Raw genomic sequence first — 23,344 nt, 5'->3', positions numbered from 1 at the left:
GGGGGGGGGAGGGGGGGAGTTGTGAGTGAAAATGCAGGTTGCTTCCTAATAAACACTGATGAGTTGCAGTCCCAGCTGCACGATGAGAGCAGATGATGTTAACACTTCAAAACATTTATATTCTGTAAATGGTCTTCCTGTTTCTAAGAAGTTAGATTGGAACAGCTGGATCCTTACCAAACTTTACAAGTGCCTGTTAGGGAAAGGCAGTAGTTGAGTCCTGACGCTGGAAAGGCCTATTTTTCCCAATTCCAAGCCATCTCGTCTTCATACACAACAATTTCTCTTAACATATGAAGCACAGTGTATTTCAGAGCTTGGGGGAGTTAAGGTGAGTTTGTTGAAGATATTCATAAACTGGGAGAGTGGAGGGGACAACCACCCCCCCGCCGCTGCCTCTTTCATTGTGAATGGCTTCTAACAGGATGGCCAAAAAATCTCCTTCGAGTGTCTGACTGGCAAACAGTGCAGTTCGGATACGGAACAAGTCAGATGTTTTAAACACCATTCTGCATTTTATTAGCTGCTGCAAACCACTTTCCACAACACAACTACTTTCCTGCAAGCACGTTCCTGCACTGGGTGGAATGGAAAAACCTAATGCATTTGCTGTAAGCGTAAGCACTTGAAACCAGTCTTTAATTAAATCTCCCCCTGCCTGTGCCATCCGAGCATGCGTGTCAGCCTGTTTCATAACCTCTGCACGAGGCTACCGAGAGCAACGATCGCTTCTGGCAGCTGCTCTATCTGCTGCTTGTGCTCAAACCCCATCAGCTGCTCCAGAAATATTTGCTGTCTTAATAGTTCCTGGTCACTCACAAACGCTCTCTGGGTTCTTATTTTGTCAACGTGCCAGGAAAGAGAACATTTGCCTGCAAGTGAAGAGGCTCAGAAGCTTATTGTAGTCGAGAGTCTTGAGTGTGACCTGTGACACAGAGTAAAACAAGTCTCTTGGGTCTAGTAAGTTTATTCAAACCCAGTAATAGTTTGAGCGACTATTAACGATAACATTGAACATCTTGTTTAAAGTCTTTGCTGGCAATTAGCTAGACCAAAGAAAGGGGCGGCGAGTGGATGCATATATAAACCCGTTTTCTGTATAATAAATACATAAATGACTTCAACTGCAGAGAAGAGATTATCTGTTGTGGCTCATGTATGCAATCCATCTCCTGTGAGTCAAGAAACTGGTGTTTACCTTGGAGTCCAACTCCAAATTCTTCACCATAAACACTGGGCAAGCACTCATCATGCTTCCTGAAGGGACAAATCTCACTAATCCACACACTCTATAGCTCATTCGAAGCAGCAAACATGGAGCTGGAGGGAGCGAGGGGAAGCAAACATTGATTATTTTGGAGTGGCTCTGGATAAAAATGCTTAAGTGAGTCAGGTGCCTACCACCCACTGATTTTCTCTGCACTTAGCAGATGTCTACATCGCATGTGAAATTTGGGGTTTGGCAACTATTTCTGTAAATTTTTCATGCGTGAAGTAATGAAGAAGGTGAACTAAGACTAAACAAGTTATCAAAATAAAGCATCAAGTTACATTTTAGCATAAATGTCTTTATTTTTGTTATTGGAGTTGTGCACTTTTTCATAAAAGGTATTGATCTAGCAAAACACTTGAACATGAGTCGAAGTCATTGAAGCTAGCAGGATTACTCGCGCGGTGAGAACTAAGCACAAATGTGAATGACAGCGATTAGGTGCTACTGCGTACAGTCAATTCATTTGCGATAGGTTTCCCAAGAATTCTAAAATAGTCTAAAATAGGCAAGACCACACTGTGTTTTCATGGCAAGTTGGCACATTTGGACCATAAGCGCTTTTGACACTCTTTGCCTGGGGTCATGGTGAACACTATGGGCTTCAGAGGAGCTGGATCCTCATTGTGTGAGATCTGCTCCTCTTAAGAAACAGAACTGGGAAAGCCAGACCTGTGCTTTTTTTTTTGCAATGAATAGAGTAGCAAATTTTCAGATCTTAGCCTTACGGTAACAGCTTCAAGGAAGAAGGGAGCAATTGAATCAATATGGTTTTGATAATCTTAGAGAAAATTCGTTTAAGAAAATCGTAAGGCATTATCCTGCAGTAGATCTAGTCATCACTGACCAGATCTAATCTCAGTTTAGGTCTTAATGCAGTCAGTAGAATTTATTATAACAGATTAACATTTGTATAAAAGGCATACACAAGTCAAGTACAAGTATTGCTAAATTAATTCCTCATACAAAGTATACGAATAATGCACTGTAAACAACTGCTTCTCATAGGTGCTTCAGTTTCCAGGCTTTTATAGTTGCTTGTCATCTTTGGTTAATGCAAGATTTTTTCTGTTCTCAGGAGATCCACTACAACAGCTGAGCTTTTACAAACTGAGTCCTCTCGCAATGACCTGATTCCATATACTGTGAAGAACAAAAGTTCTGTTCAAGCAGATCAATATGTAAACCAAAACAACCAAGTGAACTGTATTTTTGACGTTGCTAACATACAAACATGTGCATATGTATATATATATATGTGTGTATATGTATCTCTACGTACGTGAGCATATCCCCCTCACTGTGCCCCGGGGAGCACCTAGGCCAACAGGTGCATTCAGCATCTGCCGTAAGGGCATCCGGCAGGAATGCATGCCAGCATCTGGGGGCTGTTTAAACACACACCGACACATACAACTATGGATTTCTAAAGTGAGCGTAAGAATTGTTTTGATCGTGACTGAATATGGCCCTGTAGAAAGGAGGAAAATCCTGGCACTCTCCAATAAACAGAATCAGTTGCACGGGCACAGTCCCTTCGCTTTGACCGTATCTGGTTCCTTCCCATGCTGCTGCAACTGTGGTCTCAACACTTCTGCCTCAAGCATCAGTATCTGTTTCATTACGCGGCAGTGTAATCTGAAAATCCACTGGCTAGTCTCAAAAGCTAAACCAGTTTCTGATGCAAAGAAGGTCACTTAAATCCACTGTCTGTCTGCAGGTTTGAAAACTACTTGGAAATATCCAGAAACTGAACTCAATTACAAATTGCTCTAAATAGTAGTGAAAGATTCAAGGGGGATTTAGAGAGAAGTGGACGGTGTGTCTATAATCGTGTAAGAAAAGTAAGGAATTAATCGGTCTTTCTGCATCACAGAGAACATTCTCCAGTACCATTCTCACTAGTACCACATTCAAACTGTTAATAAATCGTGTAAGTTACATACCCAACACATCATCTAAATTCACGTTTGCAAAGGCAGGACTTCCCCTGACTATATTCTGTAGTGTTTTGTTTATTTAGAAATGTCTCTATGAACTCCACAGAGACACTTTTTCACAGGTTCACGGTGAGAAAGCTTTTCCTGATTACGTTTGGCTCTGCTCCCCTTATTTACATTTTCATTTCTAGCTATTGCCTGTAACTTCTGCTGTTATCACAACTGGTAGGATTTTTTTTTTCCTAGCTTTTTGCTACCTGTAAAGGAGATGGATGAACAAACGTGAGGAACAGTGTACTCGTCAGCAATGTGCTACAGCAAGGAGGTCAGTAGTAACATCTCATGCCATTTCATGGGTGCAACCATGGCAGAGTGATAGCCATTTTCTCACGGTGGACTTATCTAATTTGTGGCTTGGCAGAAAGTTTCATTCTTCAGTCCTTAGAGCAAAGAACTGAAATTTAGGCATGCATCAAAACTGGCTGAATTCTTTAAAGTTGCTGAGCAAGCACTGTTCTCAGGGACTTTGTTAGGAGATCTAGGCCACCTATAAGTAGTTATATATGGATTCCGCAATCCATTTTAACCATTTAATACTGGCACTTCCGACCAGCGTCCTCTACCTTCTCTACAGTCAGTCAAAAAATGAAACACTTGGCCATGTTTGAGACAAAAGCTGCATATATATTCCCCCGCTGAGCAGCCACAGTCACCTCATGGTATTTCGAATACCCTGTGGAGTCCTGGCAGCACCCTTGTTCTAAGACTTGGAGAAACTGCACACCTCATCTACACATCTCCCTTGTACTCATCCTGAACTCAGCCTGACCTCTGATTGACCACCAACCCCATCTGACCTGGAGGAGACAAGGTTAGGGTTGTCCTGGGGCCACGGGCTGTTCTGGCTGTCACGCACCAGGGTTACATGGACGGGTGAGACACAGGGAGGGGGGTCAGGCCTTCCGCAGCATACTGGGATCCATTGCCAAGATCCATCCACAGGGGGATTTTTATCCATACAGAGTAGCCTGGTGTTTCTTTTTAAAGCAGGCCAGCTGGGCTGCCCCAAACCCATCCCTCACAGTTCTCCAGCAGGTGAGTGAGGCGGTAGTAACTCAGGTACACTTGTAGCCAGTGAATGTAGTATCAGTGCTGTCTAGAGTGGCAGCAGTCAATAAATATTCCACCCTCTGCCAAGTCCTGCAGAGTCCTGAAGACACAGGATGAAGGTACATCACCATTCAATCAATAAAACTATAATTTGGACCAGCCAGTCTCTCTTTAACTTTCTCTAAAACATCTCAATATTAAACAAAGCCATAATCTATAATAAACAGAAAAAAATAGGACAGACTGTCTCACAAAAAAAAAATTACACGTTCACAAAATAATTACATCGTTTTCTTGTTAATCACTGAATCTGCGTTTATAATTTGGTCAGATCATCCTGTAACCAGTCTGTAATCATGGCAGCCATCTCCTTGCTGGCATCTAGCACAAAGGCGTGGCGGAGCCCTTTCTCACAAAGTCGAATGTCCCCGTCTGGAAAATCCATTTTGATCTCATCGTAGTAGTGCTGTGGACACCAGCTGTCTCCCGTTCCATAGTAAAAAATCAGCTAGAAAACAAAGCATATCAAATCATTAACTTGAAAACTTACTGATGAGGCAATCAGTATCCAAACAAAGAACATTGAATTATTTGGAAGTAAGTGATGCTTCATTACCCAATGTATACTGTGAGGAATAGCGTACTGGTAGTTATTGGTTGTTTCCAAGTCTGCGATTATGATGAAGTCAGTTAAATGCTCTGTGATGCAGTTTCCTCATCTGCAAAATTGTGGAGAACAATATGGGCTTAAGTCTGAAAACAGAGATCTGCTGATGAAAGTCTGGCTGCCTTAAGAAGTTTTGATGGATCGAAACACCTAGTTGTCCATGGAGTCCATCCCTATCCAGGCAAGCTGCTGTGCTTTCCCTAGCTATTAGCTGTTTTCTGTGTTAACTTTCTAGCTATTTACTCAAATAGCAAAAGAACCAGCACACTTGATGCTATGTCCCAGCTGAAGGGGCTAACCATTATGGCTTTCTTCTGGATATAAACTGAGAGAAAGTAGGAGATTCTTTTACATTTTTGAGTAGCTCAGTCTTACTGGCATCTGTTCGGTGTGACCTCAAAGCACCTGCCCGATTGGGGCCTTAAGTGGAGGAACACCTATTTTTCTTAACCTCGGTGTCAGATGTAATTCAGCCATGATTTATTCAGCCATGTCAGAATAATGGCATTTAGGGTCATTCTCAGAAGCAAAACTTTCTTTGCTTGGAGAATTTTACCTTTGTGAAGCGCTGCCCATGTAGAGCACAGACACCTCCCGGAGACGAGCGTTTTCTTTTGGGTTGTAACGTGAAACTAAAATTCCACCAAGGTCCATGATGTTTTGATCTTGCCCTAATAACCTTGTTCAATGACATTCATGAAGCAGGTGCTACGGGGCCCACCTAAACACAAAAGTCACGAATGCCAGGCTAATGTCATATTCAATGAAGTGTCTTTTCTCTGTCAGAAACACCAAATGTCACTCTTTCTGAAGTCATCATTTTCTCCCATTTTCATCTCAACTTTGCATGCTATAGCAATGTTTTTCAATATCCATAAAGTAATTTAAGGGCGAGTGAGTGTCCAGGAGACAGTAAAAACCTATGGATTTTAAACTACACAGGAACAAGATTAATGATGAGGACTCTATACTAAAATGTTTGAATGCAGGTACCAGAAGGATGTTGATTGCTCAACATATCACACACAGAGCTTGGCCCAATTCCATTACTCTCATTTGTTTCATATTTCATTTCTGTACTTCAGTGAATAATTGAGCAATGCTAACATAAATTAGGGGACAAGAAGTTTTCCTTTCATCACAAAAATCTTCAGTTCCATCATTTTTGTAGCCATGTGGTATATAAATAAACGCACCTACTGGGGCAGAGGTGGGCTAAGAGCCCAGACTGCATTTCACAAAATATTACTAGTTTTTGCCCAACTCGCGTTTCTCTTGGACATTACTGACTATTGGCTGTATCCAAAATACAGTATCTTAGTTGCACAGACACCAACCCAAGTTATACTTCTATGTATATGTAAAACATAGAACATAAACCATCGCATGTTAACAAACATCTTTTGTCAGTCACTAATTGCTGGAAACAAGGTGTGTCATTCGCTTTAGCAGAAAATTTCTTTTGATCTCGCCTTTGATTCATAAATCACAGGATGTCACACCAGCAAAAATTCTTCAAAAAAGCCAACGTAAAACGGCCAGCTGCATTCAGGCCTTTTGAAAGCCAAACATCTGACTGAATTATGTTTAACCCTGGGCTCCGTTACCAACAGATACAAAAATACAGATTACGAAACTGAGAAAGAAAGAAATGGAGCAACTCCCATTTAACGGAGTAGTCCTTGAAATAAGTCGATATTTTAAGAGGATAGTCATAGAGTCTCATCACACGATCATTTAGAAAAAGATGAAAAGTCATTTACACTTACGAAGGTGGATAAAATAAGTGGCTTAGTCTGCATGAACTGCAAAATGGGCTGTTCTCCAGGTAGGGTTGTAAACTTGAGAACTCACAGATTTGGAAATGCCTAAACAAAAGATTTATGTGCATTCTTAGCTTGCCCCTGGTATATTTGTGTTACAGTTTAATCTTTCATTGCACGATCCAAAGCATCTTTGACTCATTCAGTCCACTGACAGGATGATGTTCAGCTGATGAGCTGCTATTTGATAGTACTTTTAGTTTTAAATTCTGTGTGTGGTCTGAGGATTTATTTACTACATATTTCACGGTTTACAGACAGAATTTATTTTGTTATGCGCATTCCTCTGGCGCACACCACTACAGTATTTGCATGTTCACATTTGTTAATTTAGTTTTGCAACACCTTAGTGGCCATTTTTATCTCCATTTTGCAGATAGGGAGCACAGAAATTAATGTCAAACTACACACATTAATTTGAAAGCATGTAGTGTAGTCTGAAACACCTAGAGCTGGTTTTCCAGCGTGCGTAGCATTACACGTTGTTGACCATGCTCAAAGGATAGCACTCCTGGACTTCATTTGCGTGTGCTCTGAAACACTGTCTATCTGTCTGTGAAACAGATTTCAAGGTCTTAAATGAGATACTCAGAAGAGTAAGGACAAACTGTGATCATCTATGGAAAATATTAATGACTTCACCAACAGCCCATTCTTGGATGTGAAGTTTAGGTGCTTTTACCATGAAGCTACTTGGTTCTACTTCATATAGCTCGCTGTTTCTTTCAACAGGCATTTTACTGTTTCTGTCACAAATGAGGTTGGAGCTCTGCATCCTGCCGTCTCCTTCATTACAAAGCTCTTTTGGTTAATGAAAGAGGAAAAAGGAGTGATGTTTCACTGAAAGACCACCTCTTGATGAGTACATCAAAGGCATCTGAATTAAAATCGGTGCTCCCTAACTTTGACATGCTTGATAATGCAATATCAGCTGGGTTTAGCAGAGCGTGTGCAGACAGCCGACTAGACTTCAAGGGGGTAAACCAAAAAAACCAGGTATTTTACATGTGGCACCTACATGTATTGGCAACAGTGTTAGCACCTCCAGACCTGCTGCTTTAGACCTATGTCCCTTAAGGTAATGGTGCAATTAAAAGAAGCAGCAAATTAAAAGAAGCTTCTGGCCAGAGGAACATGGGAGAGCTTCCTGCTGGGTGTCACACTGGCAGTGTTCAGCACAGAAATTAGTGATTTAGTTTGGATCTATGCTGTGTTTTTGAAGCAAATGTCATCTTTGTCCAGATTTACCATGCTTTGGTTCACATCGTGAACTGTCTCAGAGTGCACAAACCCCTTTCAACTGAAACTAAGGCAAAGATGCTCTTCAGGATCACACTTAGTGAGCTCCAGTCACTAATGGACATTCAGTCCATGGGACCAGACAACTGTTGCCTAAAGTAATAACCCTCTGAGATGCCTACATTGGGAACATCAAGTCCTCGCCACTTACTATTTATCTCTACAAATTCTCTTCTGTTGTGCTGCAACTATAGCCAAAGGCACCTGCTGAGGACAGGAACGATACGATTTCACAAATTTAGGTTCCATTTCAAGCAGAAAAGGGCAGAATGTTTACCAGCTACTGGCTTTGCTGTCCAGTCATTTGTCCAATCTTTCCAAGTATGACTTCTTCTATCTGGTCCCTTTCTCGTCTCAGGACTGCTCTACCCCCCCTTCGGCTCCATTGCTTCAAATCTATTCTTACCTAGTAATTTCCAATTTCCACTACTTCTGCTTCTTATTCTAGTCCCTGCCAAGTCCCTTCCTTATTCTTAGCCCGCCAAGTCCAAATTTTAGTCTTCTGGTTTCTCCATCCCATTCTGAGTCTCAATTCCAACCCTGGTTGCTTTTCCCCCCAGAAATTCTCCACTTTTTATCAGTCTAGAACCTCTATTCCCAGCCCTGCTCCTCAAATACCTCTCAAACTAGCAGTTGTAGTGTCAGGCTTGGGTTCAGTTCAGCATAAAAAGATCTAAATACAGGTAACTGTATTGTGGTGTTTACATGTGTACCAAGGCATCCAAATGCCCATGACACAGTCAGGAAAGATATACTCAATAAAGCCATTGGTGCTTAGATAGCTGAAACAGCACGTGCCGACTGTAGGGTGGGTGAAGCTGCACTTCAGGCTCCACTAAGAACTCAGTTGCCTAAGCGTAGGTACCTACTGCCATTTGAGATGCTTTAGGTATCTGAGGCATCTGCACGAGACTGGAAGGTATGACAGATTTTACAGGAGACCTACAACTTTCTGGCAAAACAGCTGGAGGCCAGATGGGGTTATTCCACAGGGCCCAAAATTAAACCATATGTCCATGTTTAAGGGCCAAATTCCACCTTGACTTCTTCCATAGATTTCTATTGACTCTCATGGGGTCATCTGCACCTCTAATGCCTACTACACCTGTAGATTCCTACAAGTAAACTCATAAAGCATGATTCAGGTGCTCATACATAAATATCTGGTAGTGTTAGGCTAACGGTTAGACTCGATGATCCTGGGGGTCTTCTCAAACCTGAGTGATTCTATGATCTCATGCCATTTAAGATTGGTATGCCAGCATATCCTGTTGGTCTCCGCTGCTGCTACAGGCAGGTTGTGTGTCTCATATGCCATCTCATATGCCAGTCTTGCTTGGGTAGTTCAAATCCACCACCACATATAGCACCAGAAGCCTACATTTGGCCAAACAAATGGAGCCTTTGGTTGGTTCTTCCTGCCTCCTCTTCCTCCTCTCTGTTTACCCCTCACTCACTAGCTCAGCATGTATCCCCTCTGCGCTGGAATGAATGGCTTCCTTCTCCAAGCCAAGAATTTTTACCATGAGAAAACAACGCATTTTCCCCTGAGCCTTATCTGTAGACATTGTAGAAACTTTTGGACTGAAAAAAATAAAGTCAAGGTAGGACAGAAATTTGTGTCACTTCCTTAAGGAAGGCAAAAGACTGGCATGGCTGAGTCAAGACCTGCTGGTCAAACCAAAGGGCAAGAATAAAATGCACAGACAGTGGAAGCAGGGACAGGTATCCTGGGAAGAGTATAGGGATGTTGCCCAGTTGTGTAGGGATGGGGTCACGAAGGCCAAGGCATGGCTGGAGCTGAACTTGGCAAGGGATGCAAAGAATAAGAAGGGGGGCTTCTACAGGTTATGTCAGCCAGAAAAGGAAGGTCAAAGAAAGCGTACCCCCGCTGAAGAGCAAGACTGGCAAACTGGTAACAATGGATGAGGAGAAAGTGGAGGTATGCAACAACTTTTTCACCTCAGTCTTCACTTACAGTCTCTCTCCCTAGCTGCCATGAGTGGATGGACTGCAAGGCAGGGACTGGAGGAGCAAAGTTCCTCCAAATGTAACAGAAGATCAGGTTTGTGACCACCTGAGGAACCTGAACATACAGAGGTCTATGTGACCTGACAAGATGCATCCCAGAGTCCTGAGGGAATTGGCTGACGTAGTTGCCAAGCTGCTCTCCATGACATTTGAAAAGTCATGGTAGTCAGGTGAAGTCCTTTGAAAAGGATAGAAAGGAGGACCCTGGGAACTACCAACCTGTCAGCCTCACCTCTGTGCCTAGGAAGATCATGGAACAGATCTCCTAGAAGCTATGCTAAGGCACATGGAGGACAGGGAGATGATTTGAGACAGCCAGGATGGCTTCACCAAGGGCAAGTTTTGTCTGACCAACCTAGTGGCCTTCTATGATGGAGTGACTACATCAGTGGACGAGAAAAGAGCTACGGATGTCGTCTGCCTGGACTTCTGTAAGGCCACTGACACAGCCCCCACAACATTCTTTTCGCTACATTGGAGAGAGATGGGTTTGATGGGTGGACTGAGGAATTGGTCGAACGGTCACATCCAGGGGGTCATGGTAAACTGTTCAGTGTCTAGATGGAGATTGGTGACAAGTGGTCCATACTGGGACCAGTACTTCAGGATCACACTTAGTGAGCTCCAGTCACTAATGGACATTCAGTCCATGGGACCAGACAACTGTTGCCTAAAGTAATAACCCTCTGAGATGCCTACATTGGGAACATCAAGTCCTCGCCACTTACTATTTATCTCTACAAATTCTCTTCTGTTGTGCTGCAACTATAGCCAAAGGCACCTGCTGAGGACAGGAACGATACGATTTCACAAATTTAGGTTCCATTTCAAGCAGAAAAGGGCAGAATGTTTACCAGCTACTGGCTTTGCTGTCCAGTCATTTGTCCAATCTTTCCAAGTATGACTTCTTCTATCTGGTCCCTTTCTCGTCTCAGGACTGCTCTACCCCCCCTTCGGCTCCATTGCTTCAAATCTATTCTTACCTAGTAATTTCCAATTTCCACTACTTCTGCTTCTTATTCTAGTCCCTGCCAAGTCCCTTCCTTATTCTTAGCCCGCCAAGTCCAAATTTTAGTCTTCTGGTTTCTCCATCCCATTCTGAGTCTCAATTCCAACCCTGGTTGCTTTTCCCCCCAGAAATTCTCCACTTTTTATCAGTCTAGAACCTCTATTCCCAGCCCTGCTCCTCAAATACCTCTCAAACTAGCAGTTGTAGTGTCAGGCTTGGGTTCAGTTCAGCATAAAAAGATCTAAATACAGGTAACTGTATTGTGGTGTTTACATGTGTACCAAGGCATCCAAATGCCCATGACACAGTCAGGAAAGATATACTCAATAAAGCCATTGGTGCTTAGATAGCTGAAACAGCACGTGCCGACTGTAGGGTGGGTGAAGCTGCACTTCAGGCTCCACTAAGAACTCAGTTGCCTAAGCGTAGGTACCTACTGCCATTTGAGATGCTTTAGGTATCTGAGGCATCTGCACGAGACTGGAAGGTATGACAGATTTTACAGGAGACCTACAACTTTCTGGCAAAACAGCTGGAGGCCAGATGGGGTTATTCCACAGGGCCCAAAATTAAACCATATGTCCATGTTTAAGGGCCAAATTCCACCTTGACTTCTTCCATAGATTTCTATTGACTCTCATGGGGTCATCTGCACCTCTAATGCCTACTACACCTGTAGATTCCTACAAGTAAACTCATAAAGCATGATTCAGGTGCTCATACATAAATATCTGGTAGTGTTAGGCTAACGGTTAGACTCGATGATCCTGGGGGTCTTCTCAAACCTGAGTGATTCTATGATCTCATGCCATTTAAGATTGGTATGCCAGCATATCCTGTTGGTCTCCGCTGCTGCTACAGGCAGGTTGTGTGTCTCATATGCCATCTCATATGCCAGTCTTGCTTGGGTAGTTCAAATCCACCACCACATATAGCACCAGAAGCCTACATTTGGCCAAACAAATGGAGCCTTTGGTTGGTTCTTCCTGCCTCCTCTTCCTCCTCTCTGTTTACCCCTCACTCACTAGCTCAGCATGTATCCCCTCTGCGCTGGAATGAATGGCTTCCTTCTCCAAGCCAAGAATTTTTACCATGAGAAAACAACGCATTTTCCCCTGAGCCTTATCTGTAGACATTGTAGAAACTTTTGGACTGAAAAAAATAAAGTCAAGGTAGGACAGAAATTTGTGTCACTTCCTTAAGGAAGGCAAAAGACTGGCATGGCTGAGTCAAGACCTGCTGGTCAAACCAAAGGGCAAGAATAAAATGCACAGACAGTGGAAGCAGGGACAGGTATCCTGGGAAGAGTATAGGGATGTTGCCCAGTTGTGTAGGGATGGGGTCACGAAGGCCAAGGCATGGCTGGAGCTGAACTTGGCAAGGGATGCAAAGAATAAGAAGGGGGGCTTCTACAGGTTATGTCAGCCAGAAAAGGAAGGTCAAAGAAAGCGTACCCCCGCTGAAGAGCAAGACTGGCAAACTGGTAACAATGGATGAGGAGAAAGTGGAGGTATGCAACAACTTTTTCACCTCAGTCTTCACTTACAGTCTCTCTCCCTAGCTGCCATGAGTGGATGGACTGCAAGGCAGGGACTGGAGGAGCAAAGTTCCTCCAAATGTAACAGAAGATCAGGTTTGTGACCACCTGAGGAACCTGAACATACAGAGGTCTATGTGACCTGACAAGATGCATCCCAGAGTCCTGAGGGAATTGGCTGACGTAGTTGCCAAGCTGCTCTCCATGACATTTGAAAAGTCATGGTAGTCAGGTGAAGTCCTTTGAAAAGGATAGAAAGGAGGACCCTGGGAACTACCAACCTGTCAGCCTCACCTCTGTGCCTAGGAAGATCATGGAACAGATCTCCTAGAAGCTATGCTAAGGCACATGGAGGACAGGGAGATGATTTGAGACAGCCAGGATGGCTTCACCAAGGGCAAGTTTTGCCTGACCAACCTAGTGGCCTTCTATGATGGAGTGACTACATCAGTGGACGAGAAAAGAGCTACGGATGTCGTCTGCCTGGACTTCTGTAAGGCCACTGACACAGCCCCCACAACATTCTTTTCGCTACATTGGAGAGAGATGGGTTTGATGGGTGGACTGAGGAATTGGTCGAACGGTCACATCCAGGGGGTCATGGTAAACTGTTCAGTGTCTAGATGGAGATTGGTGACAAGTGGTCCATACTGGGACCAGTACTATTTAATATCTTCATCAATGACATAGTGGGATCGAGTGCATTCTTAGCAAGTTTGCAGATGACACTAAGCTAAGTGGTACCGCTGACATGCCTGAGGGACAGGATGACATCCAGAGGGACCAGGACAGGCTCAAAAAGTGACCCCGTGTGAACCTCATGAGGTACAACAAGGCCAAGTGCAGGGTCCTACACCTGGGTCAGGGCAACCCCCAGTATCGGTACAGGCTGGGGGATGAAGGGATTGAGAGCAGACCTGCCGAGAAAGACTTGAGGGTACTGGTGGATGAAAAGCTGGACATGAGCCGACAATGTGAGCTTGCAGCACAAAAGGCCAACCTTATCCTGGGCTGCACCAAAAGAAGCGTGGCCAGCAGGTCGAGGGAGGTGATTCTGCCTCCTACTCTGCTCTGGTGAGACCCCACCTGGAGTACTGTGTCCAGCTCTGGAGCCCTCAGCACAGGAAAGACCTGTTGGAGTGGGTCCAGAGGAGGGCCACAAAAATGATCAGAGGGATGGAACGCCTGTCCTGTGAAGACAGGCTGAGAGAGTTGGGGTTGTTCAGCCTGGAGAAGACAAGGCTTCAGGAAGACCTTATAGTGGCTCTCCAGTACCTGAAGGGGGCCTATAGGAAAGATGGGGACAAACATTTTGGCAGGACCTATTGCAATAGGACAAGGGGTAATGGCTTTAAACTAAAAGAGGGCAGATTCAAACTCGATATAAGGAAGAAATTTTTTACACTGAGGGTGGTGAAACACTGGCCCAGGTTGCCCAGAGAGGTGGTAGATGCCCCATCCCTGGAAACGTTCCAAGTCAGGTTGGACGGGGCTCTGAGCAACCTGATCTAGTTGAAGATGTCCTTGCTCATTGCAGGGTGGTTGGACTAGATGACCTTTAAAGGTCCCCTCCAACCCAAACTATTCTATGCTTCTATGACTGTATGATTCTAAATGCAATTAAAGTTTGGGTACACTATAACCAACTAAGAACAGTTTTATAATGTGAAGATGTGGGGATCTTCATTTGATGCTGCAGTTATTTTGTCTGCTTAATTTGTGTGCAGATGTTGGTGTGTACATTCTGTGTATCTATGTGCACGTGCTTGCGAATCTATTACTGACATGTTTCTTAATTATAAACTGCCAACAGAATTCAGAATTGTTTTCAAAATGCTCCCCGATTAATGGATTGTGCAACAAAATCTAAAAACAGGAGTGCAGTTGGGGTGTAAATTTTCAGTGACGCAGATGGCGGTACAGGGCCTATGAAACCTGACAGATACTTGATGCCATTTGTGGCGTTGAGGGTCTCCCTTTGAATGACAAAATGCCTGTGCTCTTTGCCTGTGTCACACGCAGCCACAAAACATATAGATGTTAGGACGTTACCTATTTTCCAAATATATTAAGACAGGTTCATTTAAACAAAAGTTTCCAGAATCCAAATGTTCTCATCTTCATTTTAACACCAGGAGCTTTGCTATTGCAGCACACAGGCAGGCACAATTAATGAACCATGTGTAACCAGAGGCACATGGGATCTTCATTAATGGTAGGAAACACCGGCATGCACTATATGATTTGCACAGATCTGTAAAGCACATATTTTCCTGTGGGCTGTGCGTGGCTGTAAAGACATCCTGAGTCAGCACAACCACTGTACCAGCAATGGAAAGCTGCTGCCAACCCAAGCATTCAAAAATGGTGAGTCACGCCCCCAAAATAATGAGACCAGCTTAAAAAATAAACGGATTTACAAAACAGTAAATAGAAGGTTCTTTCTATTTTTCTTCTGGGCTTAAACTTTTTAATATTTGTAACTTTTCTTCCATGAGGTTGAGAGGGTCATTTTTTTATTCTTTTGCAATATTGAATGCTGAGACTTCCAGGTATTCCTGACTCAGAAGGGAAATGGCAACTACCGCTGGACATGACAAGGACTTTATATGATCCCTGATGCAATGCCTTGCTTGTCACGAGTGACTAAAACATGTCCTCTTTCAGGGTCTGACAATAAGGGCTGAGTAAAGGGGATGTGGATTATCTTTGCCAGCCCTTTCAATACTGTGTTTGAAATAGTTATGCAATTTCCAAGCTGCAAATAGTTTTAAAATAACAGCAATGTTCTCGTAAGCTGTTTTACTATTAAAGTGCTCAGAAGTATTTTCAGCCTTAGCTTCTGTAAAATAAACCACAAATCAGAATGGGGCTCTCTCAGCCTCGTACCCTGTAATATGGTGTGTGTACTCAGGCACTGCACAATGATGGCAGCTGCTGAGTAAACATCAGAAGGATCTGAGATTTGTATCAACAGGATGTTTACATTTTAAAGAGTTTCTAAGAAAATAATACAGATTTCCTGCAGTTGGCTCCATTGGCACTTGTTTCAGTATGTATGACAGTTCACAGAAGTATAAATTAGAGAGATATTTCTTGTATGTCTCTTCTGTAGCTGTCATAGGTCAACACTGAAAAACAAATCAAAAAAAATTAAAAAATATTAATTGTGTTTCCTCTATCTCTCTGGAATTTGGTACGTGTTATAACAACTTTAGGATCTTATTACATGGGCAGGCAACACTCCGGCTGATGGCAAAGAGCAAAGAACTGATCTCTGTGGATATATACTAGTGGCACACGTGCAATGGGAAGCAAGACTGCACCAGTGTCCTTGCTGCAGTCCTTGTCTCTGATACATTAACTTTTATCAGGGTTATTCCCACATGCATTCACCAGATGAGACAGCAGCTTCTCTCTGGGTGACATCTCTCAACAGTAACCAGCAAATAGTTTCATGTGCTTTTGGATGAAAACTAGTTTAAAAGGCATTAGCCCAGAATTAATTCTAGTTTCATCAAGGTTTATAGAAAATGACTTCGCTTCTCTGGAATTATGAAAGCGTCTCCACCTTATCCTGCCAAAAGAACAGTATAAATGACACAAGAACAGCCTGGTTTGGGACATGCTTTTTTTTTTTGGACTTGCTTCAGTTGTACTTTGGCTTTACTAATCAGTTTCTGGGAAGAATTCAAAGAGCTGGCGTTGCCCTAAGAAGCCCTAAATGGTTTGGGATCTGGTTCTCCGAGACACCATCTCTCTCCCCTCGTGATCCTGCCGTGGTTGAGATCAGCCAGTTTGATGGCAAGGTCTTTGGAACTTGCTTCTCAGCTTGTTTTACCAGAACTGGGATTTCTTAATTTCCCAAGGGCAGTGCGAAGCCAAACTTCTTCTGCTGGACCGTTTTGAGAAGAGGCAGTTGACAATCTGGGGTACACAACGCTATTTTTAAATACTAACCTGCAAGGGATGTAGTAAGGGTGTAATGGGTAGTTCAACTATTTGTGGTGATTTTATTTAACATAAGGAATGCGGCCAGTTTTGTTAAACCAACATAAATAATAAACAAAACTAGCTTCCCTGTCTGGAAAGGGAGTGGTGAAACATGTTAGTCTCAGAGAAATTAAAATGTAAACCCTGAGACACAGCCAGACGCAGTGGCTACTTTGCACGTGATTCAAGACGCGTTACTCCTCTCCCTGGTGTCAGGTACGGTGTTCTACCAAACAGGCAGGGTGCAGGCTCCCTGTTTTCATGCCTTTGTCCATGCTAACTGGAAATCTGGTAAATCGAGGAAAGGGAAAGGGCTTCTCTTTAACTTTGCTGCAGTTTGTTAGCCATGCTGCTGCCAGCTCTGCATGTGGACCCAAGAGATCACACGGGGCCACTTCTACTTCCACTTTCTTACAGATCAGGAAAGGTTAAACTCAATGCAAAGTAAAAATGTGGTTTTAAAAAGGATGCACAGGATTTATCAACAAACCAGGGTGATTAACTTATTTATACTATCTATGTTACTTTTAAAGACTTAAAAGCGTTTCACAGGTATATATTTAGATGTGTCAGGAACATGAATATTTCAGAAGTCAAGTCTGTATAAATACCAAAATAAAAACAAACAGACCTGAAACCACTCCTTAAGCAATACTATTATCAGACCAGATTCTTCCAACCGTATTTACTGCAAACAGTATTCCCCTCTGAACATCAGCCTGACATTCAGTGGGACTTTATCTGAGATGAATCTTGGGGACTTTGGTCTTTTTAGCCTAGACTGAGGGGGGATCTTACTAATGCTTATAAATACTTAAAGGGAGGGTGCCAGGGGGATGGGAACAGTCTTTTTCAGTGGTGCCCAGTGATAGGACAAGAGGTAACGGGCACAAATGTGAACATAGGAGGTTCCATCTTAACATGAGGAGGAACTTCTTTCCTTTGAGAGTGGCAGAGCACTGGCACAGGCTGCCCAGAGAGGTTGTGGAGTCTCCCACTCTGGAGACATTCCAAACTCGCCTGGACGCTGTCCTGCGCAACTGCTGTAGGTGACCCTGCTCTGTCAGGGGAGTTGGACTAGATGATCTCCAGAGGTCCCTTCCAACTCTGACCATTCTGTGATTCTGTGAATCAATCAGATCTCTCTTGCAACATCAGGATCAGCATCTGGCCATAAATGGCTATTTTGTTCACTGCTGTGCAACGAGCTCAGTGGCAGAGGGAGGGAAGGTAAGCGATTAAGGGGTAGCAAGGGTCGGACCAAACCACAACAAGTGTACTTCAGAAGGCTGGGGAAATACTGCTGTCTTTGCTCCTTGTGTGTAGCACACACCTTATATCCATCCCAAAAATCGTGGAAATTCATGTCATCGCTTCTTTATTAGAATACCACACAGCATGAACAATGGTAGCAGGAGCTCAGTTACAGAGAAAGTGAAATATCACAGATAAGTATATTGTGGTACATTGAACTTTATGAATGCCCACTGGGACCCTTTTCCACCAAGGATAGAAACTGCTGATCCCCGACTGGGCATTCCAGGTGCTTCAAAGAGAAGGTTGTTCTCGTAGTTAAGTGACACAGGCACCAAATCCCCCAAGCATGTGTGTAACCTCCCTAAATTCAACTCTGCACCTCCAGGGAGCGCAGGCCAAAAAGGATGTGAGACTAGCCAAAAAAGAGGCGTTCTTGGCTCAAGAGACCACTTTGCACCTATTCAGAAAGAGTGTTTGGAAGGTTTTTCACAAATGTAGGCAAGCAACTCACTCAGGCTGTGGGCAGGCAAAGTATTTGTAGCATTCTTTTAACTACTTATCTTCAGATCATGCTCCTCTCACTGGGAATAATTACTAAACCCCTGTGGATGTCTACAGAGACTCAGACAAAAACACTGGGCAACACCAAAACAGCTGCTTCAGGGGTGAAAATAGTTCTTGGTTGCTCCATTTAAAAAATTTTCTGTAGCAAAGACAATTTTTCAAAAGAAAAATCTAGCACTTTTCTGTGGAAAGGGAATACTTAGTTTTGCAATTTTTACTCTAAATCTCTGCATATCACTGTTTGGTTGATACTCTTGGAGAACACATTCTCTGTGGTGTTATTGGTGTGATTTAAGCTTGTATTACTTTAAATTCTAAATACACCATTGAAATAAGCAGGAAGTGGTAAACATATACTTCATTCATTTAATTTTTTCAAAGCGGAATTTCTTCCCCACCCAACCATCTATATATGGGTGGTTATAAGCCATCCACCATTCAGGCTTCCTCAATCTGAGCGAAAATACATTTATGTGTCCATAAACTTCCAGTTTATACTTTTTCCCATTTGATTAAAAATTATTCTTGTCAGATAACTCATTTTTTTTTCATCTTTGTATCTCTGCTTTAGATGCTCCCCGTCTTTTTCCTTACACAATCAATGTATCTGCTACACCAGACCAAAACTAAACTCAAGGAGCATGTAAACCTTCTTTGGTTTAACATGCTAACCAAAAGAATCATGACTTTCAGTTTCTGGAGGAGATTCTTAAGAAATTATAAACCACTACAGAAAGTTCACTGCCAAACTGATTCAAGACTTTCTGAAGTCTATGGGAGCTCTTCTATTGATTTAGATGGGTTTTGGAGCAGACCCTACACATAGGACTACTGAGTATTACACAGGGAGGAATGAACAACATATATCTCAATAAATATAAAATCTGAGGGGTGATTTTTTTTAAACAAAATTTCCTCTGCAAGCATCCCAGTTTTACCCTTTAATGCAATATCTTCTTGATTACCAGAGGTTTATAAGCTTACTTGACAGAAAAAGAGTCAATAAGGCTAAGTCTTATATATAGTCTTTAAATAAAGCAACAAACGTGGCATGATGCAGACTTAAAAAGTTAAGTGCTGTAGAGAGCCTCTGTGTGGAAATATCATTGTCCATCACAGGCACGCTTATGAATGCCCAACATAACCATTTTCCCTTTCCTTTTTTAATTTTATTCTATTTGTAAAAGTTCCGCGATGCTCAATGCTGATCCATCTTTTAAGAATACAGAATTACACCCACTTCCTTTTGTGCAAGGATTACAATAAACTTCCTCTAGTTCAGTAGTATCTTTGCCTCCAGTTTCTGTTAGGAAAGGGAGTTGGTGTTATTACAGTGAAAGAATGTAGCTCAGCTGGCTTAGACACAATCAGCTAATGATAACTAACCATCAAAGCTGAGCAAATCTTCTATCAGTATCCCCTATCTTATTTATTTGGATTTCGTGATTTATCACAACTCCCGGTGTCATTGCAATAAGAAGCCTACATTCATATACTGCTTGATCCAGAGAAATAGCTTTAGAGACAGTATTTTTAATGCTTTATCATATACTACTTTGTTAGAAGACAGGTCGCCAGCCTCATCATACAGTTCCACTGCTATTTAACCCGAACAGCTTCTGTCTTTAGAAGATTTTAAGTGAAATACCGCACTTAATTATCCAAACAATATTCCAACTCCCATTCTTTCAACATAAAACTGAGCAATTAGCATTGTTTGACTAAGAATCTGGGGTCTGGAGATAAAATTTCTCCTACTCTCTAACTAGTAATAATTATAGTCAAACCTGGGCATGGAAAGATTGGAATAATTTAGCATCTCCTCTTCTTTCTTCTTCAGATCATAGAATGCAAATAAGATCCAGAAATAACTGTTCTATTCCACAGCAGCTGGCAAAGCCAGGTGTTAAGATTGGCTTTTAGCATATGATCACAGTGACTACTAAACAGTATAAATTTTTTGAAGTGACAGCTTGCCAGTTCTATAGCAACTTGGACTATAGTTCCTGTTTTTATAAACTTCCAACCTTTATAATTTAAGCCCATTTTTATTGTCAATACACTTCAAATTTAACATAATGCCGACTCAAAATTTTTTCCTTAATTCTTACATTCCCAGAAATTACCAGAGATGAAAAAAGAGAAGCATTAACTTCATTTTTAGACCTGCTTTTCTTCAGTTTCCCAACTGCTTATAAGGTCGCTTCAGCTTTTGGTTTTCTTGAGTATGTTTGCCACTTTGAAAGTATGAGGCCATATAAGAATCAATAAAAGAAAGTCAACACAGGTTTAACAAAGCTCCTGCCTGCCAAGGCCATGCTTAGATTGACAGAGTCAACAAAAGCACAGATGAAGCAGACGAGGACACCTGCAAACTCTTACTGTTGGCTATGGGCCTTCATTCAGTATAAGAAATAAGTATTTTTGTAATGTGAAACATCTGAAGTCACTGGAGCTGCAGCTGATTGTCACCACTATCGTCCTCATCCAATGAAGCTTTTATGCTTAACTTCAAGCACGCGTGCATGTGATTAAACTTTCCAAAACCACCTGAAGTCCTGCTCCTGCAAACTCTTCGCTTTTGTACCCTGACGAACACAGAATCACAGAATTTTCAGAGTTGGAAGGGACCTCTAGAGATCATCTCGTCCCACTCCCCTGCTAAAGCAGGATTGCCCAGAGCACATTACTCAGGACTGCATCCAGGCGGGTTCTGAAAATCTCCAGAGAAGGGGACTCCACACCCTCCCTGGGCAGCCTGTGCCACTGCTCTGTCACCCGAACTGTAAAGAAGTTTTTCGTGTGTTGGAATGGAACTTCCTATGTTCCAACTTGCACCCATTGCCCCTCGTCCTGTCACTGGGAACCACCGAGAAGAGTGTGGCACCATCCTCCTTCAACCCACCCTTTAGATATTTGTAAGTAATAATAAGGTCTCCCCTCAGACTTCTTTTCTCCAGGCTAAAGAGTCCCAGCTCTCTCAGCCTTTCTTCATGAGGGAGATGCTCCAATCCCTCAATCATCTTGGTTGCCCTTCACTGGACTCTCTCCAGCAGTTCGCTGTCCCTCTTGAACTGGGGAGCCCAAAACTGGACACAGATAACACAGTAACCTGCAGCTTTGCCCTCAGTTTCAGGGCACCAACAGGCCTTACCAGCCCTACCTGGGACCCTGCCCATGGGTCCAGGGTCTCCAACTCTGTCCTTTGCCCTCAGTCTCTGCCGCTCAAGCTGCCCTGTAGGAGTACCTGTCTCCAGCCCTGGCCCTGGCCTTGTGTCCTAGACTGACATTGGACCCACACTGTACATAGTTTGTTGCCTGGATAGATCCCACCTTGCAGCTTGCCTTCTGTCATGTCGTTGGCCACATCTCCTGGATGGACTTTGGACCCACGTTATAGCCTTGTCTTTAGTCTTGTCTCTGGCCCTGTCTCCTTTTGCTCCTGACTGGATTCTCTGGAGGGACCCTGGACTTGGTTCGTCGCTTTGCCTTGTCTGGGACAGTAGATGGACGCTGTTACCTCTCTCTGCTGGGGTGCTGTGGGACTGGACCCTGCTTGGTGAGGGCACTGCCTGTGCTGGGGTCACCCTCGGCTCCCAGCTCCCTTTCCCTCAAGGAGCAGGCAGACCCTGCAGCTCCCTGACACTCGGAGAGGTGATTCAGTCAGTAAAACCAACCATTTGCCTTGAATTCACTGGGCTTTGGATCAACCCATGGATAGTTTTGTTTAAGACAATGAGAATATTTGCAGTCTGCAAGACCAGCCCTTCAGTTTCTTCACTGAGATTCCCTCCAAAGTGCAGGAGAACTTTGAATGCTTTGCAAAAAAATGTGAAAAACCAGGCGTGCCTAGTGCAGCGTAGTGTTCCTTGTTCACATGCGCTATTTCAACTCCTTTAAAAAAACTAGAACTGAAACATCTGAACATACCTTTCAAAGTACAGAGAAGGCAAATGGGATAAGTAAAAAATAAATCCATTTTCAGCCAAAAAAAAGAAAGACTGATTTATGAAGTGAACTTTGTACCATATCTATTTACAAGGCACAAAGTAATCTTACAGAGATCTAGGACATCTGTCCTAAAAAATTCCATTCTCCAAGGAAAATCTCTGCCAGTGCCAAGTGCTGGAATCATTCTTCCAGCAAATAGAAAGGGATGATACAAAAAAAATGGAGGGAAGGAAGGGGACACAGTAGAATAATATGTTACACTGATTATCTACTCACACAGAGGCTACACCAATAGTAGTTTATTAAATGTGACAGGTTTTTGGCTCATAAGCCATCTGGAAGTGTATCCCCATGGCCACACTATTAAATTCTCTCAGCCTCCAAAACAGGGTGACCGCATCAAAACTCCAATTAGGAACAGTTCCTGGCCTGTGTCAACCCCTGAACTGTGCCTGGGAATTGACTGGGAGAATGCTATCAATCCAGACCAAAACTGTACCAGGATCTCTTTCAACAATAAATTTGTATAGACAAGAAAGTTTGGTGCAGGAGAAAGGTCCACGAAACTACTGGATTTGCTTGTATAGCAGTAGCTTCAGCTCTGAGGAACGCATTTTCTGTGTCTTTTTCTCTTACACCACAGTTGAATGGCTGAAACTGTGGAGCCATAATCATTTTGTTGACTCCTCTCTGTTACGTTTTGATGCCATAAAAAAATCAAGTCTGCAGAATCCTGTGATGTTAACTGACAACACACAACACAGATGGCACATGTTCTTCTTGAACTGTCCAGCAGCAAAGTCAGAGGATTTGGTGAACCAGCCTGCACTCAGGTCCTGCTGGCCATGTGCCTGTCTGATCAGAACCCAGGTAACTACTGGTCTCACTGGGAA

At 43.0% G+C, this 23,344-nt stretch overlaps 1 protein-coding gene across 1 annotated transcript in view; it reads right to left on the bottom strand.

Annotated features, from left to right (window-relative positions):
* Nucleotides 1-4,636: 4,636 nt before the first annotated feature.
* LOC104286693 (chromosome unknown open reading frame, human C2orf43) overlaps nt 4,637-23,344 on the bottom strand; it is a 122,468-nt gene continuing 103,760 nt past the window's right edge. Inside the window, exon 6 of the mRNA XM_009885310.1 lies at nt 4,637-4,828. Within this exon, the coding sequence (XP_009883612.1) occupies nt 4,637-4,828 (192 nt within the window). The remainder of the gene's footprint in view (nt 4,829-23,344) is intronic.

The sequence above is a fragment of the Charadrius vociferus genome, unplaced genomic scaffold, assembly GCF_000708025.1.
Source record: "Charadrius vociferus isolate BGI_N301 unplaced genomic scaffold, ASM70802v2 scaffold173, whole genome shotgun sequence".
Lineage (NCBI taxonomy): Eukaryota > Metazoa > Chordata > Aves > Charadriiformes > Charadriidae > Charadrius > Charadrius vociferus.
The sequence above is the reverse complement of the archived record's forward strand: the minus strand, read 5'-3'. Positions and strand labels throughout refer to the sequence as shown.